General features: G+C 40.2%; 2 protein-coding genes across 2 annotated transcripts; both read right to left on the reverse strand.

Annotated features, from left to right (window-relative positions):
- Positions 1–530: 530 nt before the first annotated feature.
- LOC103720989 (uncharacterized) lies at positions 531–5266 on the reverse strand. Its single transcript, XM_008810993.6, has 3 exons — positions 4949–5266; positions 3614–3784; positions 531–973 (listed from the first exon to the last, which is right to left on the reverse strand). Exons 1-3 carry the CDS (start codon positions 5012–5014, stop codon positions 746–748), a joined length of 465 nt encoding a protein of 154 aa, XP_008809215.1. The 5' UTR covers positions 5015–5266; the 3' UTR covers positions 531–745.
- A 3567-nt stretch (positions 5267–8833) lies between these two features.
- On the reverse strand, positions 8834–10547 carry LOC103720996 (putative methyltransferase At1g29790). Its single transcript, XM_039126370.3, has one exon. It carries the CDS (start codon positions 10411–10413, stop codon positions 9217–9219), a length of 1197 nt encoding a protein of 398 aa, XP_038982298.3. The 5' UTR covers positions 10414–10547; the 3' UTR covers positions 8834–9216.
- Positions 10548–19414: the final 8867 nt, after the last annotated feature.

Here is a 19414-nt window from a genome sequence, read left to right on the forward strand (position 1 = left end):
AATTCCTATCACCCATTTTGTTGGTACCCCGCTACGTTGTCTGGGCGAACACCGGGAGGATGTATGATATGTTCTTTTTTTATGTTCAAAAAAAAAATAAAGGATTAATTTTGTTTTCAGTGGTTACAATCGAAAGTTTACGATGAACCGGTCTCATCCGATTACCCTCGCAACTCCAACCTCTCCCAGCCCGACGTCCTCCGGCATCAGGACCGGCACTACGGCGTTACCTGAGCCCAAGGTTCGTTTCCTTCTTGAAGTTAAACTAGGACTCGGTTATGAATTAGATTTTCCCCAGGCAGGCTAAGACCACAGGTTCTGCACGCTTTGGAACAGTCCCCGTGTCTTATCACAAGGCATTGCTGCAGTATGCAGTAATGATATCTACGGCAAATGGACTGTGTTTTTTATTTTTTTCCCACAACAAATTCAGTATAATGCGCATATAAAGTATGTATTCTTGATAATATCACAATTCTCCATAGCACAAGAATCCTAAAATCTGGATTGCAGGAGCACCAAGACAAGAATCATGGAAATTTCTGCAGTCTATATACCTCGTATAGTTAATAACTTCAACAAGGCAACAGTATTACACATTTCTCATGTATTCAAATTTCACTATGATACAACTTATAGTCAAGTGAACACAGGAAGGAAGGGGAAATATAAAACAATGTCAAGAATAAGAGGGAAAGATGACAGCATGCATGAAGAAATACAAGTTTTATTAGAGCTCGTATGCTTATTCGCCTGTAGTCCAATTTTCAGCTGCGTTGCATTCTTCCAGCAGAGTCAGGATGTTATGTTCAGGGGCACTTATGGATGGTAATATGGTCCGTTTAGGTGGGTTGGAGTGGGGTTTCGTTCCACCAGCTTCGGATTCAAGATGCGGTTGATCCTTCACAACAGGTAAGTTGGTTCTCACTCTTGCACTTGCGGACGACATTCGCTCCTTCCATATTCTTCCATCCTGATATCCGTCATCCATAAGACCATTTATATCCATTCTTAGCAAAGATGGTAAGTCCACAATTTATCCAATATCACAAGCATTGCAAATAATCAGCTAGGCAGAAAAGCAAGAATGCAGGGAACTTTCAAATAATTTTATCGGATTAGTAAAGGCTTCAAGTTTGAAAATCTAATGTAAATCTCATGCAAGTCTTAATAACGACGAGGCTGCTTTTAGAATGCTAGTCTTCACACCAGATGAACTGATAGATACATAGAATTGTCCACCATCCCTGTTTCTATTAGTGTCTGCCAAATTGGTGAGCTCTGAGGTCCTTCAAAGGCTTCATGAGAGACTGAATTCGATGTGGCTCCAAAATAAGGACTATGAATCAAGATCATATTTAGCAAGGTATTGGGTAATATCGTTTGGGGATTTTCACTGATTCTGAGAGATATCAGAGACCGGGATATCTACCTTTCCCAAAGATATTCTAATTTGAACATTTGTAAAGGAATTACTGACAAAACTTTGTGGGCTAAGTATTTGGAAGATGCAATGCAGGAACTCTGCAAGCCAGTCCACCATAAGGATTATAATCATGTAATGCTATCTCCATTGAGATAGTATCTGATATTATAACCTTTTAGCATATGAAATGAGGGCATAAGTTTAGACACCGGGAGATAGATGATTAGCATTTATTTGTACAATATGAATAATATACAATTATTACTAAAAATAGAGTATTGTTTTTCATTACCAGTTTAGCATTAATATTAATATGTTCATCTGTGCAATCAAAGTGAGGAGCAGTTGATCACCAATTGTGAAACTCAAATCCTACATCTTGCTTGAAATGCCCAATTTCTATGGTCCGCTGAATCGAAAAGGGAAGCCCAATTAGATAGTACATGTTCATGCTTATATTGGGAAAAAATGATCTTATTTCAATGAAATATACAGTACCAAACAAAGGTATTTGGGGTTGAACAACAATAGACTGCCTTGAACTAATTCTAATCAAGAATAAAGAATAAATGACATATAATTGGTAAATAAATAAGATAATGCAATAAGTACAAAAATGTTAGTATGCAGTAGCAGAAGGCAAAGAGACAATTATATAATTAACATGAGAGAGACCAAAATTTCCTGCTCTTATTAAATCAATAGGAAAAAGGATTTCTCAAACCATGCCGAACATTTATGGTGGCATTCTGTAAAACATGATGTGATCCTGTATGAATCTGGCCAGAGAGCTTAGTCGACAAGAAAATTTATATGCATACTTTCACGCAAAAAAAAATGCAGGAAAACAGGAACAGTTAACAATCAGTTTTATCATCCCACCTTTTATAAGTTTACATATGCTTGCTAACTCTAGCAAGAATTAAATGTTTAGATTTCTTGATTATAAATATAACTCCTGTGAACATAAATTCTATTTCTGCAAGGGCACAAATGGTTGTGTACTAGAACACTATTATATTGGATGCTCAGCAAGAAAAAAATATTTGGTGGGATACCAGAAGATGTCACCTAAGGCCTGACTGCAATTTAGTGAAGCGAATAACTATCACGCAGGGACTACTACAAGTTACTCTTTTAAATTTCACAAGGAAACAAAAAGAAAAAAAATCAATGATCTAACTAGCTTGTTTTGGTATGATGTTAAGAAGAGTATAGCAAAGTTGAGAATGATTAGGCGGATGAGTAATACAAATGGAAGGATGTTGGACAGTATACTTCAGAATGTTCAGAGATTTTGTTATAGTCATATGCTTAACTACAGCAAGGGCTTGGTGAGAAAACAATGCCAGATTTATGTGAAAGTAGAAGAAGAGGAGACTTCAGAAACATAAAGTTCGGCAAAGGATCAAGAAGAATTTGAATCGAGGATACAGCAATTGATTATAAGAAAGCAAGGAAGGATTTATAAAACAACCCTAGATAACTAGAGAATAGTAGTTTAAAAGAACCCTAGACTTCAGAATTGTTCGACAAAGGATCAATTTTTTCGATAAATGATTAGCTACAAATAAAATATATCAAGAGTAAAAAGTAGCCCCCAAAAAAACAACCTGAATGTAACACAAATCCACGAAGAACAGTAGAAAGGAATACACTGAAAAATAGAAAAATAACAATGTCCAAGAGAAGCAATCACATCTGATGTTATACATGACAGCATCCAGAAAACTATAAGGTCATGTCATTAATTTTTAATCGATGCACTAATGTACAATAATGATGATATAGATCAACCGCATTTTTTAAACAAACAGACATCAAAATTATCTAAATTTTGATGATCTTTAAAAATGGGCAGACAAAAAATAACAAACAACACAGGCCCCTGAAGATGGTACACAGGACATTGATTTGTACGTGAGCCTGGTTGCAAATAACCAGATCTTTACATGCTGGAATCCTTTTAATTGGCGTGCAAGAGAGAGAGAGAGAGCATAAGAAAAGTGAGAAAAATTAAAGAATAATGAAATCTAATTGCGCAACAACAAGAATTGAATGACTACCACCACCATCCAACGATTAGAAAACCAAGCATAACCGATGTAAAATAAAAAAAAATCATGAACTAAACTAAGGGAGCTCAAAGGAATAATTACATAGCAGCAAAAGGGAGCAAACACTTACATTAAGTATTGAAGGTTCTGGTAGTGGGCATTTAACTGGTTGGTCATTGTTGAGAGGCTCAATTGGGTGCTCAACTGGCTTAAGCTCAACTGCTACTTGGACTCCATGGGCAGCAGTTGGGGGTGTTGGACCTGGTACCTCTGCAATAGGTGCCATCGTTTCCCCAACCTCCTGAAAATAGGGAGTTGAGAGAGAGAGAGAGAGAGAGAGAGAGAGAGCAAGCTAGTAAAGTCTAAGGATTCGTTCGGTTTGCAGAAAAAAAAATATTGGAATATTTTTTTTAGAATCTAATTTCTAAAAATATGATGCCTAAAGAAATAATTTTGGCATGTTTGGTTGACTATGAAAAAGTGGTCATTCCAAAGTGGCTTATGTTTGGTTGAACATCTACTTTTCTACAAAAAATATGTAAAATATCTATTATACTCTTAATAAAAAGAAAAAACTTATTCATGAATTTTAATGGTTTAAGAGTAGTTTTAAAAACAAAAAGCATCACAATTTTCAACGAGTGGAAAAGTAGCTTTCCCAGATCCCTCATGGTTTTTCTTTCCTATGAAACATGAAAATCTTATTTAATGCTACTTTTCCATCTCTCTACTTTAAAAACTCCAATCAAACAAGATGCCTTTCTTGATGACCACACTCTTCCTCCTCCTTTTCCCACAAACCAAACGTAGTCCTAAACGAGTGTATTGGTCAATCAAGTTTTTCTTTTTTTTTTAAAGAAAACAATTAGCAACTTAGTGCAGAAAACTTAGTCAACCAGATTACAGGGAAACGAAGTTATCAATAACAAATAAACTATTGTTGTTTTCTTCTGAAAAGAGAAAACGGTTGCAGTGGTAGGAGCGGGGAAATCTTGTAAAATTAAGATTTATAAAAATAGCAAACACCATAACATATTATAAGAATGCCCAAAACAAGGGAAATGAAACCAATATTACTGAAATGACCAAACTAGCGCAATAACATAATAGCTGAAATTAACTCCAATGGAAACATAGAGTTTTCCAAAAATGTAAAACAGACGACAAGGCCAAGAGACCCATAAAAAGGTCCAAAAAAGGGCAGTGAATTCAAGTAACAACAAAACCAAGTTGGGTTATTTCCTACTTGAATAAATTTTGAAAGGAAAAAAAAGAAAAGCATCAAACAAACGAGATAAATCTCGACTAAAAACACCGAGAAATCCACTGCAATCAACTGATCCAACACATCTATCATATCAAATCCTGACATGAATTTCCATTTATAAGAAAACTACACATACTCGTTCTGAAGTAACAATAGAAGTGGGAAAAAAGGTTGTTTTCTTAGGTTCGATGTGCTTACGATCGCGCTGTTCGCCCGCCGGTGGCGGCTCCGCCTGCCGGAGAATCGAGAGAAGATTCCCACCATCTCTGCCGCCGCCGCCTCCTCCTCTCCTCTGGAACTCTTCTTCTACCGAGGTTACTTCGCTAAATCACGACTTCAGCTCCACGTAGAGAGAGAAGCTGCGGGCGCGGAAAGGGAGGTGACCCGACTTGACTCAATAACAAGTGGGATTGTGGAAAAGGGAGCTCAGCTCATCGCTGGATGAACGGGCAGCGAGGGAAGAGGTGAGCGGTAACTCGGGCGGACCGCCGTTTCCTCGGTTGGAAGGGGTTTGCCTTCGAGTTCTTCCTAATGGCTAACTATAAATAGAGGTGGAATAGAGAGAAAATAAAAAATATTTTCAGGAGAGTGGATGACGCAATTGCCCACTTCCAAGCCGGGGAGAATCGGCATGGAGGACTGCCCTATGCGGAGATGGCAGAGCTTAGAGGAAGCCAGAAATGCACAGCAGAAGAGCTCTGGATGTAGAAATCTCGAATGCAGTGGATCAAAAAAGAGAGGAGGAGAATACTAGATTCTTTCTATCAGCCGATAATCATCAGAAGATAGAGGAAAAGGATTCAAAGCATGAGGAACATCAGTAGCATTTGTAGTTTTTTAGATTTAGATGAACAGCCCGTCTTAGGTGTAGTGGGGTCACTCCAGACCTATGCCGACTAAGTGGATCTTGGACTTTGAAAATGCTATACTCATCAATCCGATAAACAGGAGGTATCACCTATAATGTCTCGATTTCTAAAACGGAATTGAGGGTTGTATGAAAGGATATCACTATATTAAGAGCTGATAATGCCAACTTGAGAGAAATCCAGCAATGGTGGTTCGCTGGATTCAGAAGCCGATGAAAGCAAGTGACAAGCATCCGCTATTGCAGAATATCTACAAGTAGGTGATGGGTTGTGCTCCTTCCGGATCAATTATGTATATCAAAAAGTAAACAGGGCAGCTGACTAAGTCATCTTCTACATGACTTAGCATTTTGATGGTTGTTTCAAGGATGGGCTCGAGACTACCACATTTCCTTCTTATCTTATTGTATTTTTTTTTTTTTGTCTTATGTGGATGCACTGATATTAGACTTGCGTGATCCATCCGTATTATTAATATATATATATATATATATATATATATATATATTCCAGCCAGTGTACTTTTTTAGAGATCTCCCGCGTGAATCTTCCCCCACCAAGAAAACCACAGTCGACTTTTGGAGCAGGCTCACTGGATGGACGGTGACACGTGGCTAGTTTGGGAAGTCGAGCCGGCGACCGACGAAAGAGACGGGAGCGAAGGACTGGGATCCGGGGGATGTTCTCAAACAGGGAACACCGGACCGTGCGCTGCCACAAAGGGATGATGTCACGGCTTCTTTTTTTTGGTTTTTGGGTCCCCTTGATCTTAAAACGTGTCGGCACGTGTCGGAACAGTGTCAAGGGATTCGAGTCACGCTTTATTTTATTTGAAAATTGTGACTGGGATGTGATGTGATTGGAAGTCATCCGGCGAGCACTCCACGGCACGTGCCTCTCCAGATGTGACGCTTGGCAAAGTGGCGCGCCTTTGTTCTCCTTTATTTGATTCGGGCGTGCCAATTATGAGGCTGATACGTACGGGCTCCTCACGCTTGAAAGATACGCCACAACATAGGATCCAATGCTGTGTCATCTCTTTTAGATCTCCTGCGATTCGCTCCGGTTCTCAACAATGTACCTCGAGAGGTCCCGTTTTCAAGCCTCCCTCAAGGCTCAGGCTGTGTGATGCACAGATGGCTAGTGATTGAGAATTTTGACATCTTTTAAGATACATTAGTTTGCAATAAAAATCAATATCAAAATTAGAATTCAAGATATATTAGAATAAAATTTGAAATGATGGCATCATCAAAAATGTTTGATTTATGAATGAAATCCAAATCAGAATGAAACTGAAATTTGAATATTTTAAAAAATTAGGGCATTTCTATTTATTTTTATTTCTATTTTCATTCAAAATCTAACTTTCTTTGATCAAATATAGTCAAAAATTAATTGAGCGCAAACTAATTTAGGATCATAGGTGGGGTATCTACATTGCTCACCAGCCGACCTTCGATATACCATGCTATTAAGCTGCCTTCTTCGAGTAAAGCTGCATTTGGGATCCAATTAGTTGGAGCTGTTCATAAAATGTTTGAGAAATTTTATGGGATAGAATATATTGGATAACCAGAATTTAGCACCCATAACATGCCTTTATGTGTCCAATAAATCTTCTCTATCTATTTAAAGTGTCTTTTTTTCCATTGGTGTTTTGGTGATGCTGGGATGTTTTTGGTGCCTTGAATTGATTTCCCTAGCAGTTCTCTAAATTGAACAGTACGGCCAACCATGAAGATTTTGTAAGATTTTTCAGTTAAGTTTATGTTTTCTATTGGAGGCTCTTAGGTCATTTGATTAAGAAGACATGTTGGTTAAATTTGAGCATCTTGACAGTCGTTATATATCCCAAAAAATTGGCTCTCAAAGCTAGAGTCTCCATGGCTAAAATAAATGGTCTTATCTTGAGTATATTTACATTGTAGGATATGTTGCAAATTCCAGGGATGTGCACCCAGGCTCCAGCTTGAAGTCTTGTTATTTTTTGAAGCAGAATGTGCTTTGCATTTCGTGAAATCTTAAGGGCCTGTTTGGTTGCACACACGATTTGTGCGATGAAAATTCCCTACAAGGGAGGTGCTTGGAAAATGTTACCATTGGAAAGAAAGGATATTTTTTAAATAAGAGAAGTTTTAGGACCATAGAATTCTTAAAAGATGAGGATGATATAAATTAGCTTTTAGATCGAATTAATAATCATGATTATTTGGATCGTGCGGTCATGAGCATTTCTGATCTCAACCTTTCATCATCTTGGGTGTTCATCTCCTTCCTCTTGGGTGTTCTCTTGTATGAGGCTTATCCCAAGTATAAGCTGCTCAGTCATCTAAACACCCTCTAAGAAAAATAACTACTCATATTATTCTTTCTTTACCACCTTTATGATGCTGTATCATTTCATGTTGGTTGTTTGCAACTCAAGATATCAATTATTGGGTTTACCTAGGTAACTGTTAACACTAACAAGAGATTGGTGAAGTCAATAACTTTGGCAACCAAATCTGGTTACTTTTTAGAACCATCACAAAGAATGACTTGATCATGGTTTGAACTGACTAATTTTGTTAAGGTGGGGCACAATGGGAACCTCAAACATTACTAAAATTTCTCATACTATGAGGGACAATGATTACTTGATGTAATTTTGTACTTTTACGCAACTTTATCGTCATATTTCCTAATACAAATCATGGAAAAATCATCAAGTTTGATAACAAGGAGATTACAATATAAACATACTGTCCTGATTTGTGCCTCAATCATCTTAAATCTTTAGGGGTCGCATATGGTTAGAAATTAAGATTGGTGCTCAATATGTTAATCATGTTGCAAGTTTGGCTAAATTGGGCTTAAATCTTTTAAACTCTAGGATTTACGAACCCAGAGTCACTTGAAGGTTTAGGCTCCGTGGCCATCAAGAGAGTTGCAACATGACGAACTTGCAACCTTATGGCCTGTTTGGTATTGCTTTTTTCTTGTACTACGAAAAAAATTGAACTACACTGAACTAGTATGCATCAAGAAACCCTTTTATCATTTAAATTATTTGTAAAATCTATAGAGCCTTTGCAAGCAAAAGTTTACAACCGGAGATTTCAACAGATGGCACGATAGTTTAGGCAATTATACGTTCTTATCATAGTCGTTCAATTTGGTACAACTACACAATAGAATGAGTAAACTATGACAACATCGAACAAGCTATGAGTAATCAAAACATCACATCCAAATGACTAATCCTATACTGAAAAAATTGGTTATAGTGATACATGGCTAGCATGAAGAATCAGCCACGTAGAACTTAGTTACACTGAATTAGGTGCAAGTGTACAGGAAACACCACTGGAATTTGAACACCATCTAAAAAAACTGAATTCAAGATTTATACTTATATTTGCCCCAAATGCTCACCCTTAAATTAGATCGCAGAAAAGGGGTTCTTTGTCCCCTTTTTTAAAGTACCAGTCAGTCCGTCGGTCATTTAAAGCGGTCCCAGCACCATCCGGTGTCTAAATGACTCCAGCCGATCACCTCTTCTTCCTCTGCTTCAGGTCTAGTCGTCGGCCGGAGTTTACAAGATCCGGCGTCTGATCACGCCTTGGCGGCAGCGGCGGGTAGTGGTTTCTGAAGGAGGGCGGTGAGGTAGACCTCGCCGTAGCGGAGGCCGCCGGCGTCGGTCTTGTTCCCCAACGCCCACTTGATGATCTTGTACCCCAGCCGCCCGATCATCGGCGCGTATACGGCGTCCAGATCCGACCCCTTGCAGAAGAAGTGGTCCACCCACAGGAACCCCCCGGCCCGCAGCACCCGGTCCGCGTCGTACAGCAGGAACTCCAGCGCGGGCGCCGGGATCCAGCGGTTCACGGCGTGGCCCGTTCGGACCAGGTCGAGCACGCCGTCCTGGACCGGGAACCGCTGCTGGAGCGGCGCGTGGAGGGGGATGACGCCGCGGAGCGCCGCCGCTTCGCTGTAAGGGGCTCCCAGGTTCATGGTGGTGGTCAGGACGGTGGCGTTGGCGAGGAGGCGGAGGCGGGCAGCGAGGGTACCGGTGCCGCCGCCGACGTCAAGGGCGAGGCGGATCGGCGCGGCGCCGGCGGAGCGGGCCAGGGAGAGAAGCTGGGGAAGTGGGAGGTCGAGGGCGGACTTGGCGGAGAGGAAGCGGGAGGCTTCGGTCCTGGAGTCGAAGCCGAGGGAGGTGGGGAGGCAGGAGAAGGAACGGCAGGGGGCGGCGGGGGGCCAGAGGACAGCAGCGTCAGGGAGGGAAGGGGGAAAGGAATCGGAGGGGAGGGACGAGGGATTGAGGGGCTTGGGTGGGGTAGGGGAGAAGCAGCGGCGACGGGGGAGCGGGTGGCAGCCGCGGAGTAGGAGGGGCTCGGCGACGGAGTGGAGGTCGCGGGGGCAGGGGGCGAAGGGGGTGTAGTTCATGTAGCGGTGGAGGAGGTCGGGGTGGTCGGAACAGGCGGAGGCGATGGGGCCGATGTGGGAGTAGAGGAGGAGCTCCGGCGGGGCGGCGGTGGTGGAAGGGGAGGAGGAGGAGGAGGCGGAGGAGGTCGTGGAGGAGCGGAGGCGGGTGAGGTGGGTGATAGTGGCGCGGATGGTGTGGAGCTGCTGAAGGAGGTGGTCGGGGACGTCGGCGGCGGCGGGATCTAGGGTTTGGGGCGAACGAGGGGAGTTATTGCGGATGGAGGAGAGGTGGTAGAGGGAGAGGATGTTGGTGGCGACCATGGCCACTAGGAGGAGAAGATTGAGGCCCATTCCGATCCCCATCCCCATTCTCTCCTTCCTCATCCACCGCCTTTCTTCCACTCACCCTCTCTCACTCTCTTTAGTTCGGTGTACAGACCGTGGAGGGTAGTGGGAGAAGTTGGGGATTCTTGCATACGGTACACCGCTTTAATTTATTGATAGTAAAATGAAAGGAGATGGCATTATTGTAGCTGGTCTGGTTGGAAAGCTTATTAAGGTAAGCTTTTACTCAGACCCTGGGGTTAAGCCGTTAAGTGGGTCTTAAGGAAGCAATCATTTTTCTTATGAGCGAGACTACTGTCTCATTGGAAAGTTTATTTAAAATAAAAGGCCCTAGGCATTTCACATCTTATGAAGATGTGAAGATTGCCTGACTCTTCTAACTTTTGAAGTTTGGGAAACAAACTACCAGTTGAGATATTATATTTCAGAAGACAAAGCCGCCTCATCTTTTTTGGGACAAACAAAGCCCCCTCGGTTGAAGATAATGATGCAACTTGGGAATTCTGGAAGATTTATTAAGTTCTAGAGAATGTGAGGTGCAGGACTTCAAGTGATCTCTATCAACTAAGACGCACTTCGGGACTTGTTATCTTTTGACTTTTTTTAGTGTATTCGTATCTGCTATGTATGATCTCAGAGTATCCATTCATTCGATACTCATCTGCTTCTATTTCCACTTTCCGTAAGCGAGTCCTGGCTCTTTCGAGCTGCTCAATGGCCCCTCATTCGCTTTAGCGCAAAAAAAGAGAGAGTAAATGTTGCTATTTCTTCTGAGTTACTTGGCGGATATAGAGAGGCTGGAGGTAGCTGTAGTTAGCGCACCAAGTGCTTTTCCCAATGTATGGCAATTCTTCTTTGGGGCAATTTGCAAACTCTACCACGTTTCAAAAGAAGGGAGACTAGGATTTGTTATGGGGTAAATTTATCAATATTATAATATTAAAATTCTGAGATAAACAAAAACAATGCAAACATAATTTGTATAAAACCACTTACAATGATTCGAATGTCAATTGAACTTGATAACCGAGTCTTGTGTTTAACACAATTTCCATAAGACAAATTCGTCTCCCTCTCGACGCTTAAGGTTTGTATAGACGTTTGTCTCCTAGGATAAACGGTATGAAACCTCTTGAAGATGAAGCACTACAATCTTCTAGCCTTGTTTGAAACTTAATGTTTAGTACTCAATTAGGAGAATGGGCTGGAAGGAATAAAGAAACAAGTGCAGAGAGAGAGAGCAAATCTGGAAATCTGTTTGCAACTTCAAAAAAAGATCCTGCAGATTTCTGGTGACATACAGATTTCTAAAGTGAATGATAATTATATATTACAACCGAATAGCAGTTATGGGAAGTTAATAAATTTCTTGAACAGACACAATTGTTGACAGTTGACAGTTTTAAAAAACTGTTCTGCCACTATATAAACCATTTACTGAAATATGTTCTCCCAATATAGAATCCATATTTTTCCATTAATAATCCATTACCAATTTGATACTTTGAAGCTAATTATCTAATTCACTACTTAACGAATTTGAGCATGTGAATATATCACGTTATTCAACTCAAAGAGTAGAATACATTTCCTCTTGGACCTGTTCAATTAAACATGTGGGTCCTACATTTAATTTGGCTTAAACACTTAACTCCCATAATGCTCAATATTCTAACAGGATCTTTATCACTAGCCTACCTATCTTCCTTATCATTTCCATCTCTTCCTTAATAAAATTTGGTTGTTTATGTAAAGCCCATTTAACCCTGCATCACTTGATATGATTTAATTGCACCAAAATTGACTCAACCTGATCTCTTGTAGTGTCCCCAACTCAAACCAATTACCTACTCTTGTGTCATCGAACAAGCAAGATGTGTAGAAAACCTACTTTTTCAATATTTAATGTAGCATAGTTTAAGGGTGATGATGGAATGGAGATTCAAGGATGAGCTTATGATTCTTTAAATATATGCATTTTGGCAATGAAGATGTGTCTTGGAAGAACAAAGCAATCCTAAATGCATGAGTCTTCGAAGCATAAAACAATCCGAAATACATGTATAGTGGTTGATGGATAGTTCGACCATCGGATTAGATCCAACGGTCAATTATATGCTAACCTATATCATGATATACTTCAGAGTTTGTCTTCAGAGTTTGTTTGAAAGTAATTTTGAGCCTGCAAAGCACATAATAGTTTGGCTCAAGTACACTCGAATGGAGCTTGATTCAACTCAATTCACGTCCCTCTTAGAATACAAGAGCTTGGAATGGTACCAAAAGCAAACCACTCCAAGCATACCTGGGACTCGGAGTGCTGAAATCAATAAAGAGCTCTTCGGAAGCAATCACCAAAAACTGAACGCCTTTGGGGATGAGTGGCTCGCATGGGCCACATTTTAGGCAACGGTCTGCAACTGCTTCTTGAAAGAAGTCTTTATTGGTCTTTCTTAAAGTTAAATGAATGCATTTGGATGCAAATTTTAAACTAGGTACACGGTACACATATTTTTTTTTCTTTTTACAATTTTTAGCCTAAATTAATATGACTTGTGTTGGTTATCATGGGAACAAGTTCTCTCGAGGGCTTCAAAGAGAATAAAATAGTTGACTGCAAAATCGATATTGAATCCATAGAGATTTGGAGTTCAAAAAATAAAATTGACGAGGGTGATAACAGTTCGGGCCAAATAAACCTATCATCCTTTTTTTCTGTATAGATTAAACTTGAGTTAAACCAATATGGCATTTAGGTTATGTTGTCGTCCAAAATCTGACTCGACAGAGATAAATGATTTGATGAGCGGTGATTGGTCGGCTTGGACGGAGTTGATCTACACGGCGGGATCCGACCACATAAAAAAAACTATCAAAAGTTGTCAGAGCTGCATTGGTGGTGGACCTCCGATGCTTAAATCACACAGGGCTCGTTTGGTTCGTGGAAAAAGAAGGGGGAAAAGTAATGAGATGCCTCTTGTTTGGTTGGAGTTTTCAAAGAAGAGAGAAGGGAAAGTTGTATTCCCATGGGAATATGATTCCTACATTTCGGGCTCGTTTGGTTCGCAGGAAAAGGAGGGGGGAAAGTGTGGTCAACGGGAAAGTAATGAAATGCCTCTTGTTTGGTTGGAGTTTTCAAAGGAGAGAGATGGGAAAGTTGTATTCCCATGGAAATATGATTCCCACATTTCATGGGAAAATCTTTCCCATAAGAAACATGGAAAAGTTACTTTCCCATGAGGTGGGAATCACTCCTTTTTTATTTTTTCCCAAAAAGACCCTTCAGCATTAAAGAAGCATTAAAGAGGCATTAAAGACCTAATTTTTATTAAGGGCATAATAGGAATTATACATAACTTTTCTAGGAAAGTGGATGGTCAACCAAACATAAGCACTTTGGAAATTTGTCACTTTCCCATGGTTAACCAAACATGCCAAAAGTACTTTCCTAGGTATCCTCTTCCTAGGAATCTGATTCCCAGGAATTATATTTCTAGGAGGGAAAATACTTCCCGCGAACCAAACGAGCCCTTCATGGGAAAGTCTTTCCCATGAGAAACATGGGAAAATTACTTTCCCATGAGACGGGAATCACTCCATTTTTACTTTTTCCTAAAAAGTCCATTCAGCATTAAAAAAGCATTAAAGAGGCATTAAAAACCTAATTTTTATTAAGGGCATAATAGGAATTATACATAACTTTCCTAGGAAAGTGGATGGCCAACCAAATATAAGCACTTTAAAAATTTGTCACTTTTCCATTGTCAACCAAACATGCCAAAAGTACTTTCCTAGGCATCATCTTCATAGGAATTTGTTTTCCAGGAATCATATTTTTGGGAGGAAAAATGCTTCCCGCAAACCAAACGAGCCCACAGAGTTTTGGTGTGATAAAGGGGGTTAGAGAGTACAAGCATATATGGAGGAGCTCACCGATACTGCTACCGGCCTCGGTGATGTTGGCGCAGGATCTGATCCATCTGCTGAGAGATTCCATGCGGCGCCCCAGATCTATTGAGGCAGGAATTTTTGTGGCGTACCTGTCCTACCATATATGGTTGGACAGGAATACCGGTATATTTGAGGGGAGGAGGGCGCCTCCGAGGATGGTGGTAGACCGGGCGATGTTGCTTGCGAGGGAGGTTATCGGGGCGACTTCGGTAGTCACTTCTGGGCTGGTCAGGGACATCTGGGGTGCTCATCACGCTGTTTCAGCGCCACGGTTTGCCTTTGTTTCTTGGGCACCCCCACCCCTTGGCTATCTTAAGGTGAACTTTGATGGCAGCAGGTCGGTAGATGGTTTGTGTGGAGGAGTCGGATTTGTGATCAGGGACCATCTCGGTAGGATGATAGCAGCAGGAGGACGGCGCACGCCTGGATTTACAGTGGTTGGAGCAGAGCTGCAGGCAGCTTGGGAGGGTATATCCTATGCGAGGCAGATATTCGGGGCCGAGCGGGTGTATCTCGAGGGTGATTCATCGGTGGTGATTGATTGGATTCGGGGTGTGGATCGGTTTGGGGATGGCCATCCCCTCATCCGAGAGTCCCGTAGGATGGCTCAGATGATGGCTGACTTTCAGGCAGCACATGTGTTTAGGGAGGCGAACCGGGCAGCAGATTGGGTCGCCTCCTTTGTCGCTCGGCACTCAGGTGATTTCTTGTGGACGTCTGATGCAGACGTCCCTTCACAGTTGTACTTTTTACTTTCCCGTGATTTGGAGGGCTGTACTCACATTCGAACTATATGGCATGAGTAGCCGCTTTTACACAAAAAAAAAAAAAAAAAAAAAAGAAAAGAAAAAAGAAAAGAAAAAAAGCTAAAAAGCATAGTTCTCTTACCTAAAAGCAATAAGCTATCGCGTGATCCTCGGATGAGCTGCTATAATTTTTTCTTATCCGTCGTCTGAAACGGTTGTTTTTTCTTATTTGATGCTCTGTGATCGTGCCGTGCTATAACTGCCCGCGCTATTTATTGAGAGATTTGCTTGGCCGTTGATTGCGTACACCACATGTCAGTCAGCCATTGGTCGGTTGGGTTGGCAGCCGTGAGCATTGAATCCGAGCCGTATCAGGTTATATAGTGAGCTTCACCATATATTCTTTCAACTGAAAATTAGGGTATAACCTATGATTCTACTTTCACTGTCCAATCTTTCTTTATCACAAATCATATACTATGTGAAGAATGTCGCTTAAGCACATTGACTAAACAATTTATACTTAACAAGTCAACATCTGTTAGAAGTGCAATGCCTGAATCTACATGCACTTGGTATAAACCAACGTTTTCATTTTCCTCTGCTAACTATATATATTTGCATGTGAAATTCGACATTCAGGTCACCATATATATTTGTTTACATCACTCAAGATGATAATTGTTCGTATTTTTCCCCTATCAACATCAAAGGATCCATTTTTCCTCTGAGGTTATTGCAAAGTCATTAAAAATGGGGTATTGCTTGGTATCAGAGAAATTTTACCCAAAGAGCTTCATGTCAGCGGTGCACCATACCAATTATATTTTCTATTCCTATGGACTCCATTCATCATGTGGCTCATCTCTGTTTGTCGCCCCTTCACCTTGCACCAAATTATTTTTAGGGGTAATTAATCATCGGTATATTTATTGACCGGTCTTTAACGTTTAATCCCTATTGACTGGTTGTTTAACAATCAGTTCAGCCATATTTCATTACTTTATTATGAGACGAAAACGCCCCCTAAGAATTTTTTAATTCCTATTGCCTTATCTTCCATCCCATCGGAGAAGAGAGAAAAAAGGGGGTCGGGCCCGGGAGGCACCGAAGATGAGGAGAAGGGCGGCCGTGGCGTCCTATGGCCGTCGTTGGCCATGACCTGCCCTCCTCCCGCGTCCGCCGCGACCCGACCCCTTTCCGGCGCTGACGGCCTCGCGGGAGGAGAAGAATTCTTCGCGGGTCATCCGCGGCCGTTGACGCCGGCGGCGGCCCGGCCCCTTTCTGTGTCTGACGGACTGGCCCCCTTCCGATGCCGGCGACATTACGAGAGGAGAAGAAAGAAGGAGGGAAGAAGAGAAGAAAAAAAAAGAAAAAGAAAAAGAAAAGGAAAAAAAGAAGAAAAGGAAAGTAGAAGAAAAAAAAAGAAAGAAAGGATATATATATATATATATATATATATATATATATATATATATATAAAGAAGGAGGGAAGAAGAGAAGAAAAAAAAGAAAAAGAAAAAGAAAAGGAAAAAAAGAAGAAAAGGAAAGTAGAAGAAAAAAAAAGAAAGAAAGGATATATATATATATATATATATATATATATATATATATATATATATATATATATATATATATATATATATATATGAACGAAAAGAAGAAAAAAAAGAAGAAAAAGGAAAGAAAAAGAAAAAAAGTAAAGAAAAAGGAAGAGAAGGAAAGAAAAAGAAGAAAAGGGAAAGAAAAAGGGAAAAAAGGAGAAGAAAAAGGAAAGAAAAAGAGGAGAAGGAAAGAAAAAGAAGGAAAAAAAGAGAAAGGAAAGAAAAGAAGAAAAAGGAAAGAAAAAAAGACAAAAGAAGAAGAAAAAGAAAAGAAAAAGAAAAAAAAAGAAAAAAGAAGAAAAGGGAAAGAAAAAGAAGAGAAGGAAAAAAAAAAAGAAGAAAAAGGAAAGGAAAGAAGAAGAAAAAGGAAAGAAAAAGAAGAAAAAGGAAAGAAAAAGAAGAAAAGAAAAAAAAAAGGAAGAAAAGGAAAGAAAAAGAAGAGAAGAAAAGAAAAAGAAGAAAAGAAAGAAAAGAAAGAAAAAGGAAATAAAAAGAAGACAATTAAGTATTCTCTGTACACAATTAAGTCTTCGCTGCATGCAAACTTAATTGTGTCTAGAGAATACTTAACTGTGTGCATCACACAGTTAAGTATTCTCTATACATAATTAAATCTTCTCTATATACAGTTAAGTATTCTCTGCATCACACAGTTAAGTGTGTGGAGAGAAGACTTAATTATGTGCAGAAAATATTTAACTGTATGCATCACACAGTTAGATGTTCTATATACACAATTCAATCTTCTCTGCACACGGTTAAGTGTTCTCTGTATCACACAATTAAATGTGTACAGAGAAGACTTAATTGTCTACAGAGAACATTTACTATGTGTATCACACAGTTAGGTATTATCTATACATAATTAAATCTTCTCTGCACATACTTAAATTTTTTCTGCACACAGTGAAGCATTCTATACATCATACAGTTAAGTTAAATATTCTTTGTACATAATTAAGTCTTTTCTGCACACATGCTTAACTTCTTTGCACACAGTTAACTGTTCTATGCATCACACAATTAAGTATTATTTTTTTTACCTTTTTCTTTTTTTTCCTTTTCTTTCCTTTTTTTTCTTTTTCTTTCCTTCTCTTCTTTTTCTTTTTCTTTCCTTTTTCTTTTTCTTTTTCTTTCCTTTTTTTTCTTTTTCTTTCCTTCTCTTCTTTTTCTTTTTCTTTCCTTTTTCTTCTTCTTTTTTTCTTTTTTTTTCTTTTTTTTCCTTTTCTTCTCTTTCGTTCTTTTTTTTCTTTTTCTTTCCTTCTCTACACACAGTCAAAGAAGACTTAATTGTATACATAGAATACTTAACTGTGTGCATCATACAATTAAGTGTTCTCTGTACACAATTAAGTTTGCTCTACACATACTTAAATTTTTCTTTTCTTTCTTTTTCTTCTGTTTTTTCCTCTCTTTTTTTCTGTTTTTTCCTGTTTTTTCCTTTTTTTCCTTTTTTTTCTTTTTTCTTTTTTTCTATTTTCTCCTCTCGTGAGGCCGGCCATGGCGGCATTGGGAGGGGGCCCGGCCGCGGCCTTTTTTATTATTTTATTATTTTATTACAATATATTATATATTTATTTATTTATTCGTTCATTCACACACACACACATATATATATATATATATATATATGTGTGTGTATTTATTTATTTATGAATTCATTTATTTATTTATTTATTTTTCTTTTCTTTCTTTTTTCTTTTTATTTTTTTATTTTCTTTTTTTTCTTTCCTTTTCTTCTTTTTCTTCTTTCCTTTTCTTTTTATTTCTTTTCTTCTATTTTCTCCTCCCGTGAGGCTGATGGCGCCAGAAGGGGGCCATGGCGGCCGCGGGAGGGGGTCCAGCCGCGACAGGTTTATTTTTTATAATTATTTTATTTTATTAAAATATATTATTTATATATTATACATATATTGATGCATTTATTTATTTATTTTTCTTTTCTTTTTTTTCTTTTTTCTTTTTCTTTCCTTTCCTTCTTTTTTTTTTCTTTTCTTTTTCTTTTTTTTTCTTCTCTTCTTCTCTTCTTCTTCCTTCTTCTTTCTTCTTTCTTCTCCTCCAGTGAGTTGGTGGCGCCGGAAGGGGGCGGGCTGCGGCGGCCACAGAAGGGGGCCCGGGAGGGGGCGGGGCCATTGGCGGCGGCAGCCGCGGCTGGCCAGTTGAGAACACCTCTCCTCCCGCGAGGCCGGCGGCTCCGGAAAGGGGCCGGGCCGTGGCGGACGTGGAAGGAGGGCCGGCTGCGGCTGGTGACGGCCGCAGGAGGGGGCTCGTGAGGGGGCAGGGGCTGTGGCAATCCTGGTGGCGCGGCCACAAGAGAGGGCTCGGGAGGGGGCGAGGTCGTGGGAGGGGGCTGCGGGAGGGGGTTTGGGAGGAGGCGAGCCGGGGCCGGTGGCGGCCGCAGGAGGGAGCTCGGGCGGGGGCGGGCCGTGGTTGGCGGCGGTGCCTTTTTCTTCTTCTCCTTCTGGGAATGGGAGATGAGGAGGGCAGGAGCATTTTCGGCCTTTTCAAAAAAATTAAAAAGGGCTTAAAAACTGAAAAGTAAATTTGGTAAAGATATTGAACAAAAGATTTTAACACCGATCAACCGAAACTTTTTGTTATAGCGCGCTCTTTTGGAGAGTGGGAAATTAATTACCCCTTATTTTTATGGTGCAAGTGGTTGTAGGGTATAATTTCTCTTGGTATTGGGCTTTTGGCATGCAATAACCTGCTCATATGTTAAGGAACCCGCATAAACGT

Source organism: Phoenix dactylifera, chromosome 6 (genome assembly GCF_051530095.1).
Source record: "Phoenix dactylifera cultivar Ajwa chromosome 6, Ajwa_hap1_PhDact_Kaust_v1.1, whole genome shotgun sequence".
NCBI lineage: Eukaryota > Viridiplantae > Streptophyta > Magnoliopsida > Arecales > Arecaceae > Phoenix > Phoenix dactylifera.

Bases quoted from the DNA above. Each gene is read 5' to 3' on its own strand.
- LOC103720989 (XM_008810993.6), bottom strand. From the start codon at position 5,014: ATGGTGGGAATCTTCTCTCGATTCTCCGGCAGGCGGAGCCGCCACCGG. The intron at 3,785-4,948 runs GTAAGCACATCG...CCCTATTTTCAG, and splicing joins GGCGGGCGAACAGCGCGATC to GAGGTTGGGGAAACGATGGC. The intron at 974-3,613 runs GTAAGTGTTTGC...GACGGATATCAG, and splicing joins CAGAACCTTCAATACTTAAT to GATGGAAGAATATGGAAGGA.
- LOC103720996 (XM_039126370.3), bottom strand. From the start codon at position 10,413: ATGAGGAAGGAGAGAATGGGGATGGGGATCGGAATGGGCCTCAATCTT.